General features: G+C 31.1%; 1 protein-coding gene and 1 long non-coding RNA gene across 2 annotated transcripts in view; one reads left to right on the forward strand and one right to left on the reverse strand.

Annotated features, from left to right (window-relative positions):
* The window catches only part of LOC107438740 (uncharacterized), a 150,181-nt gene that overhangs the window by 119,225 nt on the left and 7,093 nt on the right, over positions 1 to 23,863 (forward strand). Inside the window, exons 3-5 of the mRNA XM_016051091.5 lie at positions 15,629 to 15,681; positions 18,868 to 21,927; positions 23,342 to 23,536. Coding sequence (XP_015906577.1) covers positions 15,629 to 15,681; positions 18,868 to 21,927; positions 23,342 to 23,536 — 3,308 coding nt within the window. The remainder of the gene's footprint in view (positions 1 to 15,628; positions 15,682 to 18,867; positions 21,928 to 23,341; positions 23,537 to 23,863) is intronic.
* Positions 1 to 23,863, reverse strand: part of LOC139425288 (uncharacterized) — a 109,534-nt gene that overhangs the window by 51,809 nt on the left and 33,862 nt on the right. The window lies entirely within an intron of this gene.

Here is a 23,863-nt window from a genome sequence, read left to right on the forward strand (position 1 = left end):
ATAAAACGATGAACGAGAGAAAGAAATAAAAAGAATTCAACTGTCGACTTGTAAGAAAGGAGTCAATATTTACCAGGTAATAGCCGACTAAAATAAATGTTTCGAATGGAACATTTTATGTGTAGGGAGAAAAATCTCCCCGCGCCAAAACTATCGGTGAATGACTGTTGCCATACGAGACATGAATAATTCCTCGCGGAGAGAAAGAAAAAAAGGAAAACGATTCGGTTTCCAGCCACTTGTTGGGTGATCAATAAAAACATTTTATGTCTTTGTTATCAAAATCTCTTGTTTGAACTTTATTTCATCTTACTTCTGATAAATCGGTCACGTTGCATCCGTAGTATTTTTTATTCCTCACTCTACATTTTAATTTTAGTTCTTTTTTATGTTTTTAAATTCTCATTTTAATAAATATTTTTTCGAATTTTCTCAGCCCTCCACTTAGCATTTTCTATGTCATAAATTGCGTGCATACATTTAAATTTAAGTTTTTAATTTCATCTTTTTGTCTGAAAATTTCCTAAACTATTAAAATTCAGCATATTTTTGTAATCCTGTTCTATTTCCGAATTTTGAAGAATTAAAAAAAATTATGTTGCATAAAAATATGTAAATTCTTGTCATTTAAGCTAATTTATTTCAGCTCTTTTATACTTCAAAAAGATAGTTTTGTAACAATTATCGTCAGATTTATCAAAGTATAAAGACAAACTTCTTAGCTATTGAATTTATTTCCTTTCCCTGATAATACGATGTGAAAATTCTTCTATTAAAATAATAATTTCTTTTTAAATGCGTATCTATGAAAGATTTTAAAACATTCTCTGCATTTATTTGTTATAATTTTACTGAAATATAAAGAATTTTTTCTACTCAAACATAAATCATACTGAAAAGGGAAATAGTAGATATTATATTTTGCCGAAGTCTTTTGGTTATGATTCTCGTAAAATTAACAATAAAACATGGTTTTAAAACATGTGATTAAATCTGGTAAATGTGGTAAAATTTAATAATGTTATCATGATACCTTAGATAAAAAAAAAAACATTTATTCGGTTAAATTTGCTTTTCAGTTTTGTATTTTTTACTAGAGCGTGACATAAGAACTATAATTTTGAACTATAATTTCCGGTAAACCGTTATCATATGAATGTAAAAATTAACGAATGAGTAGTTAAAATTTTGGTTTCATAAACCGCAATTATGTTTTTTTAACAAGAAATTTCATTAACATACAGTTAGGTAATTTTACCAATGAATTTTAAGAAATGAACAGTCTATAATATATACATAATTATTTCAGGTTCTTTGTATTGCTAATGTTCAGTAATTTTACTAAACATTATTTTTAATTAAATTTATTCCCTATAGTTTTCATATTTGTAATTAAATGTTTAATTACGTCAAATAAATGTTAAATATTATTTCATTACGTGTTATATAATTTAGGTAAACTTTTGAAGTTTTAAAGGAGTTTGTTTTTTTTTAATAATTATTTGAATAAATATGATATTTTTAAAGTCAAGTAAATTAATCATAAAGTGTGTTAATTGGGGAATGAATTCGTATTCTCGAAAGTTGTTTAATAAATCCAACTCTTATTATTGCTAATTTTTCGTTTTATATTGTTTTTAATATTGGAAAAATTAAAACTTATACGCAATTCAAGTTTTTAGAAAAAAATATTTATTCCTTGAATGGACAATTCACTTAAATTATTGAAGAAATTGTCTTTACACATTGTATGTATTTACTCGTATCAACTTATTCATACCTTATGTTTTGTTATGATTATAATTTTAATATTTTATTTTCCCTTTTTTTTGGGACTTTATTTATTTATTTATTTAATGTTTTTGTTTTGTTTGTTCCTTTTCTTCTGTTTGTATTAATAGCATTTTATTTACTAGCGGTTACTTTTAAGTTTTTGTTTCACTTTTTCTTTGTTTTATTGTTTCATCTTATACTTTTTATAGCGTTCTGTTATTTCATTTCCTATAATATTTTTATTTAATTATGCAGCCTGCTTTTTTATTTCAACTAAACCATTATCCATTACTTCTCTTTGAATAAAAAAATAATCAATGTTGATCATTTCATAAACCAAATTTCTAACAGTAGTAAAAAATAATCTCGAATTTCTCGAAAAAAAATAATTTAATTACAGTTTACAGACAAACGATTTGTTTTCGTTTTCTAACTCCAATTTTTCTTTCTTACTTATTTTTTATTAGAATTCTATTTCGCTTTCGTATGAAATCATAGCTTTGAACTATATCTTTCCCATAAGACACACAAACAATTCTCCTTAATTCATTTTCTTTCTAGCCGATTCTCTAAGGGTTCTAAAAGAAACAAAGTTCCAAATTCGGTCCACCCCGAATATCAGGAAATTTTCTCGCGTCCAATTCCTCCCAATTTCCGCTTGTAACCTTTTGTAAGTATTTAGCTGGAGCAATTACATTAATTGGCCATTTAGTTCTCGAGGTAGATTCGGAAAAGGGACTAATTGCCTCGCCAACTTTTCAAGTAACTTCACTAGAGATTATCCAGCCGAATTCCAAAATATGCTCTAGTCATTAAGTACAACAAGAACAAGGCATTCATATGTCCGTAATCGAAGTTGCCTTTCCCGAGGGGCCTGAGCCGTGACCAAGTACACCTGAACTCAGAATATGTAGCAGGGGTGGAAGATATGTTGAGCTATACATTTGGGAGCAGTTTTTTCATTGTTTTTAACCGGATTTTCTTGAGCAAAATTGTAACAATTTTAACTGTTCAAATAAATGAACATCTTTCAGTTACAATTATGATTTTTTTTTTTTTTTTAGAAAACTAAATACAAAAAAAATCGTGCAAAAATATATTTTTATTTTTATTATTATTTTCAATCTAGAGGCAAATAAATAAATATAGTCTGAAACTATTTTTATTAAGTTATTCCTAATTATTTTATGAGATTTTACTACTATCACAACTTGCTTTAGAAATCTTTATTTGTTTAGAAAATTACAAGTAGCAACATTTGCTGGAGGGCAGGGAAATTTTTTTTCATTTTGTCAGAGATTTATTCTTCTGGAATGTTTAAATTCGTGATAAAAACATGACTCTACGTTTCAAAGTACATTTTTAAAGCCATGTCTTCTCTTTTGTTAACTTCAAGAGTCTACAATTTTTTAAAGTTGTGCTTCGCAGTCCATCTTAAAATTATAGCTTGCATAAATTTTGATATTTTACAACACGTTACCTTATCCATTTTTAAGAATTATCTTGCTTTTAATTAAACAGTGTTTAAGTTAATATTTTTATCTTAAGAAGAGAAGTGATAAAATAAATTTGTTCAGAAAATAGAAATAAGACTATTGCTAGACTAAAAAATATTATTCTACATTTAGCTCGTGTCCCCGTACGACAGATTTTGTTCCTCTAAATTCTGTGCAGTTGTTAAATTTCACCTTGAAAATCAATGAAGTTCAAATTTACCGTCTTTAATTAATTACAGTCTTTGCTCAAGGTGTGTAAAAACAATTTTTCCAAACATTAAAATCTATCTAAACTACATATTATTGCTCCTTTTTTAATTACAACATAATGGAGAAAGAAACCTCCTCCCTAAATAAGGCATCTAACTGATGTATAAATGATGCTGCGGGGCAAACACCGGGCAATATAAGGAAATATCTAGTGCAGTATTTTTTTGTTATGTCCTGGAATTGTGTAGGAATTATGTAAAAGTGATACGGAGCCACATTTATATCAATGCCATTTCAGATCATGAATTGGACAACTCTGCCCTGTATATATGTGGCACATTGGACATTATATTATATTATATTATATTATTTTATTTTATTTTATTTTATATTATATTATATTATATTATATTATATTATATTATATTATATTATATTATATTATATTATATTATATTATATTATATTATATTATATTATATTATATTATATTATATTATATTATATATTTTTTAAGTGCTCCTAACACTATTGTATTGATATATTTTGCTTTGGCTATATTGATACAATATTGGAAAGCACTCCTTTTTGAGGATATAATCGTGTGGGGTGATGAGGGGATTATTTCTTTTGTTTTCCGGATTTTTTTCCTTTTTTTTGTATTGTTTTTTTTTTCCAGTTTCTTATTATTTTTCTTTCTCCCCCTTTTTTCATTGTTCTGTAATTTCTTCCGTGTTTCCTCTGCATTTTGAACTTATATATATATATATATATATATATATATATATATATATATATATATATATATATATATATATATACCTACACACAATGTACAAACGTACAGACAATAACGCATCTGAACTCGTTTGTCAAAAACTTGGTGCATGGTTTACAAATAGTTGGCTACCCTTGCCCCAAATGATTTTTCTACATTCATCTTCAACATTTCAAAGAGCAATCTGTCATAGTTATCAAATTAAAAGCTTTTTTTTTACAGTATGCCAGCATAAGATTCTGGTCTGCGTGGTACTAAAAAGGAACCAGTTGCAGATAATAGAGAAAGGGTATAAAAAAAAATGCTTGAAAGTGAACCGAAGATGAATCTTGCTTGGGCAATGTGAGCGCCACCTGTCCATTTTGAGGCACGTACACGTTCCGCCCTTTTGACCGGAATTCTTAATGACTGAGGGACTAGCGGGTGGGCACTCGTTTCTTATAAATCCGATGCCCCTTTGCCGTGTCTTAGGAGGTACGCCCTTGCTTTTATCGCACCCTTAGAGGGTGTGGTCAATCGCCTTCGTTCTTTCCAACCAGCCAACCTTCTCTTAAGGAACTTACTACATGCTATTTCCATACTCAGAAAAGCTCGTTTCTTTTTAAATAATAACATGGGTTCTAAAATTAGTAGTCTATATCATAACATCAATATTGCACATTTAGCTCTCCTGTGATTATAAAAAAAAATTATAATAATAAATAAAATAGTGTGACTGTCTCAATAAAATGTATAAATGTTTTTAAAGGAGTGTCACTGCAGTAGAAATATTTGAGTTCTTCATTTTGAACTGGATTTCTGGTTGAGTCTTGCTTTCGCTTTGTTTTAGAAAATTTGTTTCTGCAATTTTCAAAGTTATCATAAATATTATTAAAGTACATAACTTATGAACACATTTTCATTTCTTACTTAGCTATATGGCTTGCACGGAAGTCAGTTAACCCTGAGAAACACATTACTGTAAATGTTTAGGCACACTCTCAACAGATAAAAAGATTATCACAGCCTCTAAATATTCAACCATATTATTTGTTCCTTAATTAATTTTTTTCAAATGTGCTCAACCTTAATTAGGTGTTCTAGTTGAGCTATAATTTAATCCAATCAACTTTAAGAAGTAAAATAATGCAGTCCAAGTTAGCACCATCTTACAACTGGAGAAAATTTGAACATACATATATCTATATATCCTTTTAACTTAATGGATAGTTAAATTCTTGTTTTTTTTTAATTATTTATAAGACTGTAATTAAAACTGCATTCACAGTATTTACTTTTTCAACGATAGCAATATTAATGCTACCATTTGAACTATAGAGCCGACCAGGTGGCCTAGCCGTTAGAGCGCCAGACTGCGGGTTCGAATCCCGCTCTGGGCATGGATGTTTCTCTCTTTGTGTTGTCCTCTGTTGCGTGTGATGTGTAAATGTGGCCCACCCTATGAACGGGTTTGTGGCAGTGTGGCGTGGGTAATGTTGCTCGCCTCCGTGACTTTGATTCACAGATGCCCACTGGGTAACGTGATTTGAGTAACAATTCCGGCATCTTCTAAGGCGAAGAATAAAGTTCAGTGACTGCCATTTGGAAAGAAAAAAAACGAAAAAAAAATTTTTTTTTAACTATAGTATTTTAACTATAGCAACCAATCTTTAAAAGATTAAAACGGCGAATTGAAAAATATAGAACCATATCAAACCTTTTTAAAATTAGTAATCGCCGATTAATTTAATGTGGGCTAGTAAATTTTAAAATGCATTTAATAGCTTACTTTCACATATTTTCACCACTTTCCATTTTTTATCTGTATTTTAAGTATTTCTATGTTTAATGCTTTGAATGTAATCTCAAGATGCACTTACGCTATTCAATTCATGTTACCTGAATTCTTTAAAACCTTAATATTTTGTTAAACTATAAACCTCAGACTGATGACAAAGAATACACAGCAAATTATACGGAAAGTAAATTATATGGAGGAAATATCCTAAAGTGCAGGATGCTAATAAGTATATGCTTGTTCTAGAATCTTTTACATTCTTCGAAAATCATTTTTCTTCGAACTATTTCATTTTTATCAGCAAAAGTTAGAATTAATGTAGATAAATTAAATTTAATATTTTACTTACTTTTGTTATTGGTTGAATAACTGTAGCAATTTTATAAATATAGAGATCGGAAATTAACTCCCGAAAGTGAAAAAAAGAGCAATTTATACTTAATTATTTAAGTTGCTTACTAAACACGGTGTGTTTTTGTCCCTTTTTGTTTTAAGTGAAAGTGGTACCTCAAAGAACCCGAAAATGATAATTTTGTCAAAATAATATTTAAGTTTTTTTTTCTCTCTCCCCTTTTTAATAAAATTTCGATGCTTCACTTCAAACTATTTACCACGTTACGATGACAAAATTGTACAGAATTTCTACTTTCTAATTGGAGGCAAAATAGCACTTTTCTTTTATTATTTACATTAATCCAATCTCCTTTTATGCAGCTAATAAATTTTTAATCAATAACATCAGACAAAATTCTGAAATGTGTTGATTCTGTCGAGAAAAAAAACAGCTTTGCAATTAATTTTTCTGAATAAATCATATTACCCTTGCATTAGTTTTTGTTTGAAGCAAACAATTAAGAATATTAACTAATTAAAGGATTATGTAATATTTTCTTGCTTACTGCAAAGCAAAAATGAGCATCATAATTAGATTTAGATTTTCTCTTTCCTTCTGAAAATATTTGAAGTTTGTTGAAACATCTATTCTTTGCTGAAATTAGGAATAAATTACAAAATTGGTGCCATTTGATTAATTTCTTGTGTAATAAGTTTATATATTTAATTAGTTTATAGTTTAGTTTTCCGTTCTACAGATCGCAAATTAATTTTTATTCTAATAAATAGCAATTTCCTCCTTGTCGATGTTTTGTATGTATGTATGTATATGCTCGGTATTGATACGTAACTCTGGAATAAGCTATTTTAAACCATTTCCTTTTTTTATCTTTCGAATTTTATACGTCAATTTTTTTTAAAACATTCGAATTAAAATAAAACGCAATTTTTAGGTTATTCCCAAAAACAAATATCAATTATTTTATAATTGATCAATATAGTTAAAGCATTTTTACCACATTTATATTACCTTCGTGTATGTCTATTCGGGTGGAATTTTGTAATCGATTTTAAACTAACTTCCCGACCAGCTACAGACTTCAAATTTGGCACATAGTTTAGAATTGGATGCCAATGCGTGAAAATGAAGAGAAAGAAGACATGGAAAGTAAAATAAATTTAAATTAAAGAAAAATTAGTATTTTCGCGATTGTCTTTTAATGTCGATTCGATTATTTCAAATTAGTATCACATGTCAGTTGAAAAGTTTTGTGTACACTGAGTGAAAAAATTGAGATTTTGGAAATAAGTACAAAAAAAAATCAAAGTAAAAAATAATATTTTTAAGAACCACGTTTTTGTAGTGGAGAATAATAATTAAAAAAATTAAAATTTGAAAAACGAAAAACGTGGGGAGCATGAAATACATAACAATACATATAAACATACACATTTTCTTACTCATGCACATACACATACACATGCATATACACAAACATATTCCACATACACGTCCACATTCAGATACAATTACAGATATACATAATACACATATTCTCATCAGCACGCATACACATACTAATATGACATTACTGTTATGTATTTCATGCACCCCAAGTTTTTCGTTTTTCAAATTTTTATTTTTTAATTATTATTCTCCACTACAAAAACGTGGTTTTAAAAAATATTATATTTTGTTTTAAAATTAAAATATTATTACTACATTTTAAAATTCAATGTTTAATAGAGAGATTTTTCTCATTCATGTAGCATCCCGCAAGGTTCACTTAAGTATGTTCTGCGCTATGGAATTGATAGAAAACATGCGTACGTAAACGTGTGGATTGTTACTTCATAGTGATAAATGGCAATGCATAATTATGTATCAGATTACACTGCAAACAATTTCGTATCTAATAAGGGCAAAAAGTACTAGCACTCAGGGTGTCAGCACTATTTACTGTAAGGTTTTGCTCTTTTGATACACCGTAATTTTAATAGTAACGTATAATGTACTATTTTTTCAACTGTTATGTTATAACACAAAATGCAATTTTAACGAAAATGTCTTTTGCTTTAATATTAAGTATAAAATAGAAGAATATAATTTAAAAGTAACATTTCTTGATCATAATACAACTCTTTTCTGGAATGAGATCGAAAATTTAATTAAAAATAAGTTGAAGTCACAGAAAAATCAGGGGTCCGGATAAAGAACCGGATCAGGCGTCCGGACTCACATAAAGAACTCTGTTATAAAGGCATAAATACTAATATGTTAGTTAATGCTATTTTCACTAATTCTCATTTTATTAATTTAGAATAATTGATAGTAGATGAAATGGTGTATCAATGAAATGTTAATTTTAAACTTAAAATGCTTAAGCATTGAATGGTATCAAATAGTATGCAGGAACCAAAGGCACAAATGGAAATATACAATACCTAAAAATTTATGCAATGTAAAGCCAAACTCTTAAGTATATTAATATTCAGGTACTAAGAAGAATGTACTTAAAAAGTAAAAAATATAAGAGTCAGACCATGTGGTATTTATTTGTATATTAATTGTGTTGTTTTATAAAACCCCCAAACTAGTAAAACTTTTTAAAAAAACTATTGATTCTCTTATACTGATACAAGCTTTTTTTTAATAAGCACAAATTTAATTAAAAAACCTAAATTAAATAACAATTTATAAGTCTTCTAAAATGAATGTGAATCAGTCGTACGGAGTTTGTATAAAATTTTGAAAAAACTCAATATGTTCATTTAAACATTTAATACAATACAATACATATACAAAACATACAATACTTAAAATTTTAATACAATACATATTTTATTATCTAGAAAAAGAATTAAAAGCTTATCTAAAATCCATTTAAATATAAACTAATCTAGAATTTAAAAAAATTGTCGTTTTAAAATTAAACTGCAGAAAAAAATTTAAAACTCTTTAAAACGTTGATCTTATGAATAGAAAAATTGTGTTAATAGCCATTGGTTAGCACGTTTTTAAAAACCCCAAACGTGTACATAAAATTTATACTATTTTTTTTTCAACCTACGCTATTTCCCCATAAGAATTATTTTTCGCCATTTAATAATCAATATAAAATATGTACTTAACTCTTCTAGAAGCTTTTAGCAAACAAAAAAAAATTTAAAAAAAGTAGACGTTCTTTAAAAGGCATTTAATTCAGTTATCCTATCCAATCTATCCCATTTAATCACATTTTTTATTCAAACCTTTATTTTCCCTAACTTTACTGGAATAGATAAACATTTATTCGCATCGGATTCGGAACTAACTTTCAAATGCACTTTCTTTTCAACAGTCTGTGAATTTTTTAGTGACATTTGCTTTGCGGAAGGATTAAAGGCCATTTTTACGTCGCGATTTAACTCCTTCCCCCCTCCTCTCTTAACTGCTACTTACATCATTTATTCTCCCTCGGTCCCTCCTCCCCATCTCTGTCCGCTCTCTAGCTCTTTATTTATATTTTCATCCCATTCACTTTCTTTTCGTTTTGCATTACTTGTTCTAGAAGGAAACAAATTATTATTATTTTAATTCTTTCTTCCCTTCATATCAGAAATCATTTCGGATACATTACTTTAATTTAATTTTAATAAAACTTAATGTTTTATTACTATTTATTTAGTATGTATCTTTTATATGATTCTTTATTTTTATTTATATGTTTAATTTCTTTAAAGAGTGCTGGATTATATATTATTAGTGTGCATGCAAAATGTGTTGTTTTATGTTCGTGTTGTCGTAATAAATTACTATTCTGTTTGTTTATATTATTAACTCAGATTGCAAATCTCGCTTTACGAATTAATATTCTGAACATGTTTTCGATTGCTTTTGTCTGTATTAAAGCGTGTTTGACACAGCATTATGAGCACTTCTTTAACACTCTTAAGCTGGTATTATTCATTGCCTTTACTGTTCATTTAGAAATATAGAAGATGAACTCCATCTCCATTAATATAGTTGATGGATTTACCAACTTTAGGTCCGTACTCAGGTCCCTTTCCTTCAGTATAATTAGTTGCAGTTTTAAATCTTTGATTCAACATGCCTCATTTATTATTTTTAGTTTCAACCATTAAAATCACGAGGTAACTAGCATGTGTCTCGTAAATTTGTGCAAAGCATTTGATACATTACTAATTAACTAAACTTTGCTTGTTCAAGCATAACATTAACCGAACTATAGGTGAGGCTCTTTTATTTATATAACTTAAATAAACACATAGTTTTACACCACAAGAGATAAAGCATTTAGTTTTACACATTTAGGAATATAACATATAATCTAGTTACTCCTATTGTATTTTCTGAGGCTTTTTTCCAACTTTTATTGTAAAAATTATTTTTGACATTAGTCTAATTTTTTTTAAAATTCTTATCGGTATTGTATAATTTCAGAAGATAAAATTAAAAAGTATCTTTTCGAATTTTAAATAGACATTAAGCTTGTGCGTGAATTGTGTGATTCATTTGAGCCTAAGTCTGTTAAAACTTTTTTAAAAAATCAATCGCTTCACGCTTTATCGATTTCGTTTGTCTTTATTTTTTAATGTTTACAGATACGATGGTTGAAGTCCTTCGCATCAGAATTTCCGTCGTTTTCTGTCCCATTTCTTCCCTCGTGTTAAAAATATTCTAGGAAAAATCCATTTCTCATCCTGTACACTTTTCCATGCAGTGTTCCACCCCTTCTGTGTACCCTTTTCTGAATGAGCGTGTCTGGATATCTTGTTCTGCACTAAAATTACGCTGTTTGGGATGGTGGTGCACGATTGCAGGAGAGAACAAAAAGATTAAAACGAATGGCGTGTGTCGAAGAGCTAACCTAATGGGCCCTGCCGAACTAGTATACCGAGGCCTAATCTCACACTACCCCTAATAACATCATCATCATCATTTCGGGGTAGGCAGGCACACACATCCGTTCTCTCGCTCTAACCATTCAGTACCCATCGATCGCCGGCATGTCATGTATGGATGTATTTTGTAGGCTATGTGTGGGCCTTAACATGAATGCATGCATCCATGTACTCGAAGCTTCCATCCATCCATACATTTCCCGCATGCAGCTACAATACCTGCTTCAGCGAGGAACGGACCGACGGACTGTAGCGGAAAAGGCTTTTCCCACTCTAAGATTCTGGTCCCTCTCTCCATCCCTTCCTCTCTCCTCAGTTAGCGGGCGATTTTGCTGTCTCCTTTCCTCTCTCTACCCCCGCCATACCCGTCTTTTCCATCAGCTCTCCACTTCCTTCTCGTGGGTGGAGAACGAGGGACCATCCACAAATTGCGTATTTTATTCTTTAATATGTCATTAAGATTTAAGGTATCCATATAAAATAATAGTTTAAACACCCATTTTGAATTATACATCTTTTAATATCAATCGTTTGCCGTTGATGTTTGAGGCACTTCAATCGTTTGCTAATGATGGATCTGAAGGGATTGGATAAAATGTTAAAATGTACAAATGGATAAAACGTGAATATTTAAGTTAAGTAGCTGAATTTATTAAATTAGTAAGTTGGACATTTTAATCTCAGTATTCATTTAAAATAAATTAATGGCATTTATTTGTTCTGCTATCATTTATTTAATTAATAGTCCTCCCTGTTACTTGAATACATTTAGGTTTTGAAATTTTCCTGTATTTAAAATAAAAATTGATTGATTCTGGTTCATTTATTCTAGAATTTTGAAGTTAGATAAATTTTCACTTTTATTAATTTTTTGTTTTACTTTTAGAAATACAATATGAAATTATCGCATTTCGTATCACATATTTTTTTGTTGACAAATACAATTTATATTGATTACAGTTTAGCTGCCAGTGCTTTAAAAATTACCTAGTTTTCCGTTGGGAAAGGTCTTTTTGATTGCATCTTACAAAGGTCCGATTTTTTTCCCTCATAATTTCTGATTATAAGTATGTTATCTAAGAGCAAATATTCCTCAAATGATCTATCTAGTGTTTTTAAACTACTTAGTCATTAAAACTATTTGAGTTTAATGAAAAACTATGATTAAAAATGAAAAATGTTTTTAATTTTTCTTTTCATTTGCGTCAATATTAATTGCCATTATTGAAAAAAATAATGATATCATGAAATAAGAAATGCTCTATGCTAAGAATTCTGAGTTTTATTGTTTAACTTCCTTACTCATCTTAAACTGATAAAATAAATCTGCCTAGGGAAATTGAATTATTTTATTTTACTAATCAGCTGTCACTATCACAAAGGGAAAAAATATAAAAGAAAATGAGTTCCACAATTGTGTAGGTGATAATGATAATATGTTGTATCCTGGCTGTCATTTTCCATTAGCTCTCCCTCTGCGTTTTACCTTGAAGCACCTGCGTCAGCATTCCTTAAAATAGAGGTGCACCGAATCCTGAAATATGTAGTCTTTCCCTGCTGAGCTCAATCCTTGAAGAGTTCCGCCGTCCTGCTTCCTTCATATCGTCGACGACGACCTGCAGAACAACAACAAGAAGAAGCCAACGGATGGATGGTGAAGGGAGGCACAAACACAAGCGTTGCCATGACGACCGTCCGAGTTGTTGCTACCTCCCGAGGATCTCGAAGCACGTGCGCCTTTGGGCAAGAATCTTTTGCTGCTCTGACCCACTTGGATATCTACGGGGGATGGGGGGATGAGAAGGCTTTCTATTACACTAGGGGACTCACGGGTGTCGTCTTCTGCTGCTTGCCATCCTCTGAGGCTAATACCTTCTTTTTTTTTTCCTTTTTTTTATCGTCATCTTCTCCTTTTTTTTCTTCTTTTTTCCCCCTTCTTATTCTTGTCCTTTGAGAGCAGAATCTAGTTGTCGTCTGACTGCCTTTTCCATCGAACCAAGATGGCCGAAGGAAAACGACCAACCAAGATGTCGAAGCCTCCCTCCTGGAATTTTACTGAAAGCAATATCTGCAGTACCTTAACTGCAGAGAGTTCCTCTTTCTTCGAGAAAAAAGAAGAAGAAAAAAAAAAGAGAATTGAGAATAGAACGAGAGAAGTATGGTTATTGCAGGATACTTTGTGGATATTCGAGGGAAAGGGTTCGATGGTACTTTCTCGGTTTTATGTTTCAGAAAGAGAAATGCATACCGATTTGTTAAATTAAATTCAAAAACATTTTTGTCGTCTGTAAATAAAGTGGAGGAAATCCGCTGAAAATTCTCCTGGTATCGATTATTTGGTATTCATGACCTTCAATGCTAAACCCTTTTCTTAATTCTTTAAGTCATTTTTAATATATTGTTTTGAATACATCTTATAATGGTGGCGAATAATTTGCAAAAAAAAACAGCATAGTTTTAAGTGTCTGAGTATTGATTAATTACGTATTTTAGTTTTAAAACCAGTTTTATGACCAGTTAGTTATTCTTTAAATTTAAATATTTAAGGAACTATAAGAATCAAGCACACTTTTTCCAAAAAAGGACATTTTTAGAAGTAACTATTCTTTAGCATTGTTTCCTGTTAGATATTTTGCAAGTTTCCGTATTTTAAACTAGATAACAGCTTAATACACATAAACACATTATTGTCTATATGAGAGTCGTGGTGATTTTTATCACAATCACTCTTTTGTAGAATTTTCAAATATTGCTTATTATTACCTCAAACCAATGAATTGTAAAGTTAAATTTAAAAAATGTTGCAAGAAATTAAGCTGTTTTTTGAATAATTTTTCCTTCTTATCGTGATTCTTTTTTAACTTCACTAGTTTCTGTTCATAATAAGTTCACGTATGTAATAACAATAAAAAAAATGATAATTCATTCTGTATTACATCGAATGGCAAATGGAAATTAATTATAATTACGTATTACAATTATAATTCATTTTCCCCATACAATGTAAAATAAATCTTTTCTTGGTTACTTCTATTTTGTCACACGAAAGAAAGTATTTATATGGGGATTTTTCTAATAATTATATTTTTTTATCTCAATCGTTATTCATCTAACTCCCATTGTTTTTAAACTTAATTTCAAACAATCAGGTTATAAAATAAATTGTTTTCTTAACTTTTTACTTATAGCATCTTTACGATCGAGATCAATTTATGCTTCTTTTTTTTAAAAAAATCATTTATTATATAAAATGTTCGATATTTAAAAACGATGAAAAATAATATATTCACTTATTATTATATTTTTTCATCTATTCTTTACATTTATAATCAATCACATGTAACAAAAATATGAACTGCATAAATTCCGATATGCCCATTTTCCCCAAAATGATTTTAAGGCCCCGGACAAAACATTGAGAATTTAGTAATCTGTAAAACAGTTTTCACTGTATTTATACCAAGCGCGTAGGGAAATCTCACTATCGAATTCTGACGCACATGCTGCATTCGGCATTCTCTTCGAACATATGGTAGTCTAAAAAAAATAAATGCACTTAAAACCACTTTTTTCCTTCCTTTTTTTTTTTTTTTTTTTTTCATTAAAAATTTCCGGTTAGAGCCGCAATTTTATCTCTAATCGGAAAAAATGTCATTATTTTATTTTATCATGACGTTATTATCATTAAAAATTAATGCATCTATACTTTTATTTGAATGGATGATTAATTTATATGTTAAATCGTTGCCATATCTTGTAATCAGTTTTTTCTCTAATTTAAAATTCAGTAAAATCATGAAAAAAAATTTATATTTAATTAATTATTATTATTAATTACTAAAATATTTAAAAAAAATTATTATTTTGATAATGACGTAATATTTCCGTAAAATTATTTTTCCATTTACTAAATACAACATTTATGAAAAAATTCCAAAATATTAGCATCTTTGGTCTTCATATTTAAAATTTGCAGATAAATATTCCAAAGGTCACCAAACAACTGTCTACGTTTTATTTATTTTTTTTTTTCTCTAGTACTTACTTGCTGAAACTAGAATGAGTGAAACTAGCAACAAAAATAACTATTTGCATAACATAAATCACTTTTTCTCTTTTTAAGTGTTTCCGAGTTCGAATATCGCGTTAAATTTAGCAAATGTAGGATAAAAGGGAATTTTTGCTTATTTAATTTCTCCAGAACTTCAAAAAGGAAATGGTGCTGCCATCTGTCGCAAATTTGTGAAAGTTTCTTCTTGTTTATATATCAATACATTTTTATTTCAAATTTAAAAATTATTGATTTTTAAAATGCATAAAAATATTCAAATTGCTTAAAATAATATTTATTTTCAGGTACCATGGGCTCTGCGATGAATTACTCTGAACGTCCTTATGAAAATCAAATGGTAATTTAAATTCTTATTTATAACTCAATTTTTGAAGAAAAAAAAATAATAATATTTTCCCTCAAAATATTTTTGAATGAGGATAAATCATGTTATTAAGAAAACTCTAATAATGAGTCTTAAAAGTAACACATTTCGAATAAATTATGTATTTATTACTAGTGACAAAAAAGAAAAAGTCCCATTTTTCCAATTGCTTTTCTTCACTGTGACTTAGCATTTTTTTTTTTTTTTTAATTAAAAAATTTTATCAATAATAAGTTAGACATATGTTTTAAATACCGTAAAACGGAAATAAATCGCCGCATTTTTAAACAGCAAGCTATTAAAAATTTAAGCATAGATAACTGCTTTTTTCTGTGATTTATCTTTAATTTCGGTTTTAATCTCGCTACTCTTTATTTTGTAATTTTAAGTTATTATAAATATAAAAATGGAATTCATCAACTCGAAAATCTATTTAAAAGATAGCATTTTAGTTAGAACTGAGAAATTAATAACTCGATTAAAATTTAATGTTGAATTTATAATTTATTGGAAATATTTAGAAGTTCTTAATTATAAAAGATACAAGTTAGTGGCGCGCACAATATTTTTTTGGTGAGAACAATGGAGGTTAAAAGAAAAATAGTGCAACTTTTTTTCCGATCATTTTCAGTTTTTAACAGAATATTATGTAACATTAATAGAAATTTGAGATCAAAGTTTTAGAATAAAATATTAATTAGTTATATAGTTACAGCTGAAAGTATTGTTTTTAATTGTTGATAATTAAAATATTCCTTGTTAGAATAAATAGTAGTTGCGAAAGAATCTCAATTTTTAATTAAATTTTTACCCAAATACTTTGTTTATAGATATTTAAAATATATAAGAAATTATGATAATCATTATAACGTACTTAGAGGTAAAAATTTTATTTTGTCACCAAACATTTCTTCGTTCAACTAGTAAAAATAATTAATAAATTATATTTTGTTCAATTAATAAAAATAAATTAATTAAATGGTCTATCAAGAAACTAAACAAGGAACAATGAACAAAAAAACGGACCACCCTGGATAAATTTGTACCTAATGATCGGAACTTCTAGTTTTAGGACTCAATCCTAATAGCTCGAAGGTTTGACCTCAAATATGCTAATTAATTAGTGCTGACGATATTTTAAGTTACGAAATCAGACACAAAAACTCACTTTCTCTGAACAAACATAACTTTTTTTTCTTTTCTTTTTTTTTCGACAGACAAGGATTTCAGACCTCCAAAAAGTTACGAAAAGTAACCGCAATCTGGGAAATATAGTCCCGATAATTTGGTCAGTAGACCACTTTAAAGTTTGGACTCCTTAATGTTAATTTTTGAGTATACTTTGTGTGTATTTCGCTATATCTCCAGAACTTTTTAAGCGAATTGAAAACATTTTGCACACAATTATAAAATTCGTTTATCCAAAGGTAATTCCTGGCAAAATATAAGTTTTGGTAAATATTTATTACTTTTTATTATTTTATTTAATAATGGGCAAAAATAATTTTAAATTGTAAGGTATAGAATATTTTGCATCATTTTTAAAAGCATAATTTCACATAGGAAAATACAAAATTTGAGCAAAATCGGTTGAATAGAAATTGAATTTTAAATATCTGACTTTTTTGACATTTAATTTCTCAGGAATTATTATAGAAATTATTTTATATTGCACACAATTATAAAATTCGTTAATCCAAAGATAATTCCTGACAAAATATAAGTTTTAGTAAAGATATATTATTTTTTTATTATTTATTAAAGAAAAAAATAAATGCTTGGTAAAAAAAATTTTTTGTTTGGAATTATCTTTGGTTAAATGAATTTTATAATTGTTTGCAAAAATTTTTCAATACACTTTAAAATTTCTCGAGATATGGCGAAATGCACAAAAAGTAAAATTAACATAAAGGGGTCGACACTTTGGAGCGCCCTTCTGACCGAACCATTGGGACCATATTTCCCAGATTGCGGCTATCCCCTATACTTTGGAGGTCAGAAATCCTAATCCGTAGAAAAAAAAGTATGTTTAGTATCGTCTAAAAGTATCATCTAATATTATCGTCTAAAAGTATCGTCTGCACTTATTAATTAGCATACTTGAGGTCACCCCTTCGAACCAGTTAGATTGAGTTTTAAAGCGTCTAGACAAAAATTTATTCAGAGTGATCTATTGTTTTTTTTTTTTTTTTTTTTTTTTTTTGTGCGCTGTACATCAAAGAGTATCTGGAAAAATTTTCTTAATAATAAAACAAATACTAATACGCTAGGAACTTTTTGAAGTTGTGACAACATTGAAAAATTCCATTACGAGGAAAAAGCAACTTTGTCAACGAGAATCTAGGTATTGATGTATAAATCTTTTCAAATGTGTACTCTTTTAACTCTATGAGGAAAACTCCGATTTTATCAAGGTTTGTTGCAGATTACTTAGTAAACCGTTAATATCTCATAAACCAAATAATAGATTTTTGAAGTATTTTTTTCATTCTGAACGTTCATCGTCCTTTTAACCGATTACTGTGCTTATTAATGCGTAAGGTATCTGAAACTTATAGGATGTTTCATCAGAGTTTGTTTATGCTCTTTCCAATCAATATTGAACTTTTTGTTTTCTCCAAAGCTCAAAATAGTTCCTTAATTGAGTAAATTTCTAAAATTTCGGTCGCTTTAATCTCCGAAAAAATATATGAAGCGTTCCTTAATAAAAAATCTTATTGCAGGTACTATAGCGTAAAATAAACAACGTATAAAAAGATTATAACACTTAATTAAGTTTTAGAAGTCCTGTTTAAAGCACGTTTGTGTCAAAAATTAATGGAATGCGAGCTGAATAATCGCAGTGCTCTAAAAATTTTACAAGAATATTTCCGAGTACGCATTTGTTTAATTATCTGTCAACGTACTAAATGTGTCATTAGAATTTGTTTTTACCCTTTAATCAAGAAATATAGCGCATCTTTTTTTTAAATGCTTCATTTGAAAGTAATTTACTTCTTTTAGAAGTTATTCAATTTACCATCAAACTAAAAGTTCGATTGGAATGTTTTACATAAATGTTATCTAGAATAAACTTTGAGATGAAACAAAACTTCATTACTAAAATTTTTTGTGTAAAAATAAAACTCATTTTTAAAAAATACATTTACATTATTTCAGGCTTCACACTGCCAAACAAACAGTTATCCTTCCTATCAACCACCATCACCATATAGGCCTCATCCAGTATCTCCTCCAGCTCATGCACACCAATACGGAGCTCATGGAGGCCATCAAATGCATGGCAGTCTAGCAGCTGCTTATGGTTCTAGTCATCAACTGGGCCCATACGGCTCAGCGCCCTCTTCTCACTATGCTTCACTAAGTCCGGACTTATATGGAGGCAGGCCCTCTATGTACAGTAGCAGTAGTGCAAGGGCCATGCAACAAATGAAAGCAGCATGGGGTGGTGACAATAACAGTAACAGCAGTACTGACCTAATGCAGTACAGCCAACCATCACCACGACCAATGATGCCCCCTCCTAGCATGCACTCACCACCGCATGCAGGAATGGGTGGAGCAACCCCTGGGCCACCTCCACATTATCGCCAAATTCCAATTGTGTCAGCTGCAGCTGGACATTCTCCGCACTCTTGGTCTCAGTCACAGATTCCTAGCCCTGGTGTACTCCATTCACCAAGGACAACACCTTCACCATTGCCAGCTCATTCTCGGTCACCTGTTGGAGGAGGACAGCCATTTAGTCCTCCTCCATCTGCTCCCTCTCCTCAACAGCCTCATCATCCGCCGCCATCTATGACACCACATCCTCCACCATCACACAAGACTACACCATCACCACCGTCTGGGACAACGACGCCGGCTCCTCCGAGTGCTGGGAGCCGGCAACCCATGTGCAATAGCCCTTCAGGTGGACAGGGCCCAACGAACTCAGATCCTTTACAATCCTTACAAAAAATGGTTATGTTGGACTCTGAAACAGTCGAATCGCCTATTACAAGAGCGAACTATGAGATGGCGGCTAACCAGGCCTCTGCAGGTGCCGCTAATGCACCTGTAGGTGGACGACCTGCGTCATACTTCTCAGTTGAGCAGTTAGCAGGAAGTGATCCTGGCTCTCCATATCCGACGTATTATAATCTTGACCAGAATAGGTTGTGCACCCCTCCAAGAACGGCAATGTCCACCCCGACAAGTTCCACGTTTTCTTCTGCTCCTGATTCCACGTCTAGCAATTCTCCTAGAAGTGACTCACGTACTACCACTGCAAGTGCGGACTCTTCTAATCATGTGAGCCATGTTAACGGCGAAGTCAATCCCCATGTAGTTAATAACCCTATTGTAGGTCCAGCAGCTCCCGAAAGTCAACCACCTACCCAACCTTCGGTGCCACCACCAAGACGACCAGATTTCGAACCTTTTGGAGTAACAGATGTCCGATTAACGAATGGAAACCATCAACCAGAAAGCACGGGAATGAGAGATGAACTAGGCGGCCCAGTTTCCAGTGATTCTGAAAATAAAGATACGCAAGATTTCTTGCAACATTTAGGTGCGGGAGTTCCTCCCATACCTGAGCCAGATGGCACAGTTGATTTGAGACGAAAGTCTCCTAAATCTCCTCGTGGTCGAAGACGTGTTTTCGGTCATGATTTACAATGTGATCCTTTAATGGATAGTTCGATGGACTTACCACGCAAACCGATCCCAATGCCTGAAGATCGAAGGAATTCCACCTTACCGGAATTCGAAATCACAAACGGTAAACCGGAAAATTGTGATGAAATGTATCCTTCAGATGGTGGATATACTCCTCGCCCTCCTCGATATTATAGCCCAACAAACAGATGGGGGAAAATGGGTTCACTCGAGGATGGTTTCATGGGTATGCCACAAAATAAACCATATCCTGACGATTATGTCCCTATGCCAAAACCATCTAAAAGAGGAAGGAAAAGAAAAATTTATGATCAAGATGGGATAGTGCCAGAATGGGATATGTACAATTCTGAAATAGTTCATAGACCAAGAATTTCAAGGGGTGGCGGGCGAGGTCGTAGAGGTAGTCGTAGACGTGGGGGCATTAATGCTTACCCAGCAAATAACGGTGATATGCCTATGGATATGTATTCTACCGATGCAATGTTATCCATGCGAAATCATCCTACTAATGGTATGGCAGATATTGGAGGTCCTGCTCCTGAAAAAGACCCATGGGCATCTCACGGATACCATATGGGTCCTCCAAATCCTAGTATGGGCACGAATTATAGTACTAAAGACAGTATGTCCGTAATCAAACCACCTATGATGGATTCCCATGCTATGGAAAATTCATCTATGAATAATAGCCTCGCCCAGTCTCAACCCCCGCCAAATTATCAAAGTGATGTTCCTTCTGAAGATCGGGCTCGTGGCCCTTTACTTTTCACAGTGAACAAAGATGGAAGTACAGTAAAGTTACAAGATGATGGTAATATGCAATCTTCACAGTCTCAATATTATGACCCTGTACTTGGTCAAATGGTGCCAACGCCAATGAAGAAAAAACGCGGAAGACCTTTTGGTAGCAAAAACAAACCTAAACCACCCGGTGAAGAGCGTCAACCCAGACGTAGAAGAAAGAAAGAAGTATTTTTCGGTCCTGAAGGTCCTCCACCCCCAATAATAAAGAGACGTATTATCAACGGTCCCTATGTTCACATTGTGGGTGTAAGGAACAAACCTTTAGTAGTCTCTGTCGTGAATAATCCTCCAAGAGACGAAAATACTGAATCAAAATACTGGCCGCAGAAACAGCAACTGCAGTTTGGTGGTGTCATTCGTCAAAACCTGAGTATGAATACAGGACCAGGTTTACCACACATCTATGACACTATTACAAAAGATAGAAGCTGGTTGTGTTCCCTGTGTTGTAAAAACAGTCATTATCGTGGACTTGGTGATTTATTCGGTCCCTATTACCTAAATGGCGATCAAAAGCCGTCCAATTTCTCAGCCCCGCCTTCCCCGGCTCCTATGTCCACATTTGAAAACGAGTCTAGTGAGCCAGGTGATGATCTGGAGCAAGAAGACAGCCGTGAGGAACTAATGATGGACCCATCATCTTCATTCTCGGATGTTCCTGGTAGTCGGCGATCTCCTTCAAAAAGAAAATCGGACCTGGTGGAACAAATGTTCCGGGCAGCCCTCCTTAGGAAAGCCAAACAAGCAAATGTGAGTTCTTACGTATTAGTTAACCTTTATAGTTATGTGTATGTGTTTTTCTTTTTTATTCAATAAAATTTGCCTTGTAACAATTTTTTTTGTCACTATAACTTAGATGTTCTTTGAAGGCTCTGTCGTCACATGAAATGATGCTTTTTTTTGCAAATAATTTGCTGTTTTCATAACTTCTGTGTGTTTGCAACAGTCATTCATAAATGTTAGGTCATGTTTAGCCTAGCCCAGATTAATCAGTGCCTTATATGCTGTTTCTGAATAGTAATCAAACGTCAATATGAAGAAACGCCTCAGTTTTTGTAAAAATAAAAAACATTTGTAATTTAATTTATTAATATTCAAAAAGTTACCTCAACTCTGCATTATCTGGGCTCATAAAATTTGGGAATTTGTGCTTGAGAGAAAAATATTTCCAAAAATATCTTGAAAAAATTTTAGCAAATTTCAAAATAGTTTTTGAATTTTTTGTAAAGAAAGCTCTGAATTATTAGGGATTTTCCACAAATTTCATTTTGTATTGTAAAATAATAGTTTTTAAGAATGACACCGACAAACGAACTGTATAAAATCAGATGCAGTAAAACTATATACTTTTTTTTATTGAATCTTTAATGAATAAAAAGAGAAAAACGGGGGCCTGGCAAATAAAAGAAGAAATTATATAGGTTAGAGCCAAAAGATTTCGGAGTACATGCAGTAAGTAAGCCAAGCGGATTTAGCTTTCTTTTAAATTAAATATTATTTTAACATAAATGTTAAAAGATTTTCATGATCTTTCTGATTAAATTCTTTATAACTCTCACAATTCTTACCCATAAAATTTGCAATTGCTTATGTCCTCTTATTTTAACTATAAGCACTATTGAAGCGAATGGTTCCACAGTGGCGAAACCATGGCGAACTAGAACAGTACATATCGTACTACGAATGCTTAAAAGTTAGTTGTGCCTCTAGTATAGAAGACGCTGTTACTTTATTGCGGTATTGCACTTTTTTCTGATGCTTTATAGTCTTTTGTTTATTGGACTCTCCGTAATCATCACCCTTACTATAATACTGAATGTTTCATTATGACTGTCTTTAATATATATTTTTAGAATCCTTGTTGAAAATCGTTAAAAAGAGGAAGTAGAATTTTATATAGGGGAAAAAAACGGTGAAAAAATTTGTAAATCACTAGTGAGGAAGGTGTTGGGAAAAAATTCAAAACCAGTCTGATTGTCTGATGGAATTGGAGGGTGTTTCTATCCTTCCAAATAACTCTTCTTTTTTTATTTCTGACAAACAATTTTCATTATACTCTCTATCAATGATTTTGATGTTTTCCTTCTCTTCTTTCTCAGAGTGATTTAACAACTTATTTAAAGTTCCGGATGTTAACCTGATTATATTTTTCAACTCTTCGCAGGGTCAGAAGCCACTGGAGGAGATGTCAAACCACCTATCTGACATACCCCTACACAACCCCTACCCTGTAGACTCAACGACAGACAGTAAAGAGTTCTGGGTTCATGAAGAATGTGCGGCGTGGTCCAAAAATATCTATCTTTTTGGCCATCGGTTACGAGGCCTTGAAGAAACTGTCTTACAAGCGGTCGACAAGGTAAGTACCCAGTCATTTTCTTTCGTTATTTTAATTTTTTTTTTTAATTGTTTCTTTCCTGAGAGCAATTAAGTGTCTGTTTACAATATTAACGAAATTCCCACTCATAAATCTTATAATTTTAAACTTAACTTTCCCCCTGTGAGAGAAATTGAGTCTAGGCCAAAAGGTAAATTCGATTGTTTTTTTTTTAATTATAACTAAATTCATTAAAAGCTATATTTACGAAATCAAGTGATCAGTGAAGTGCCCCTCACCATTTCTAATTCTGATATAATTGGGCATTGCACCTACCAAATTTAACTCTGAAAACTTAATTAAAAAACA

The sequence above is a fragment of the Parasteatoda tepidariorum genome, chromosome 3, assembly GCF_982258835.1.
Source record: "Parasteatoda tepidariorum strain Cologne lab strain chromosome 3, Ptep-v5.0, whole genome shotgun sequence".
Taxonomy (NCBI): domain Eukaryota; kingdom Metazoa; phylum Arthropoda; class Arachnida; order Araneae; family Theridiidae; genus Parasteatoda; species Parasteatoda tepidariorum.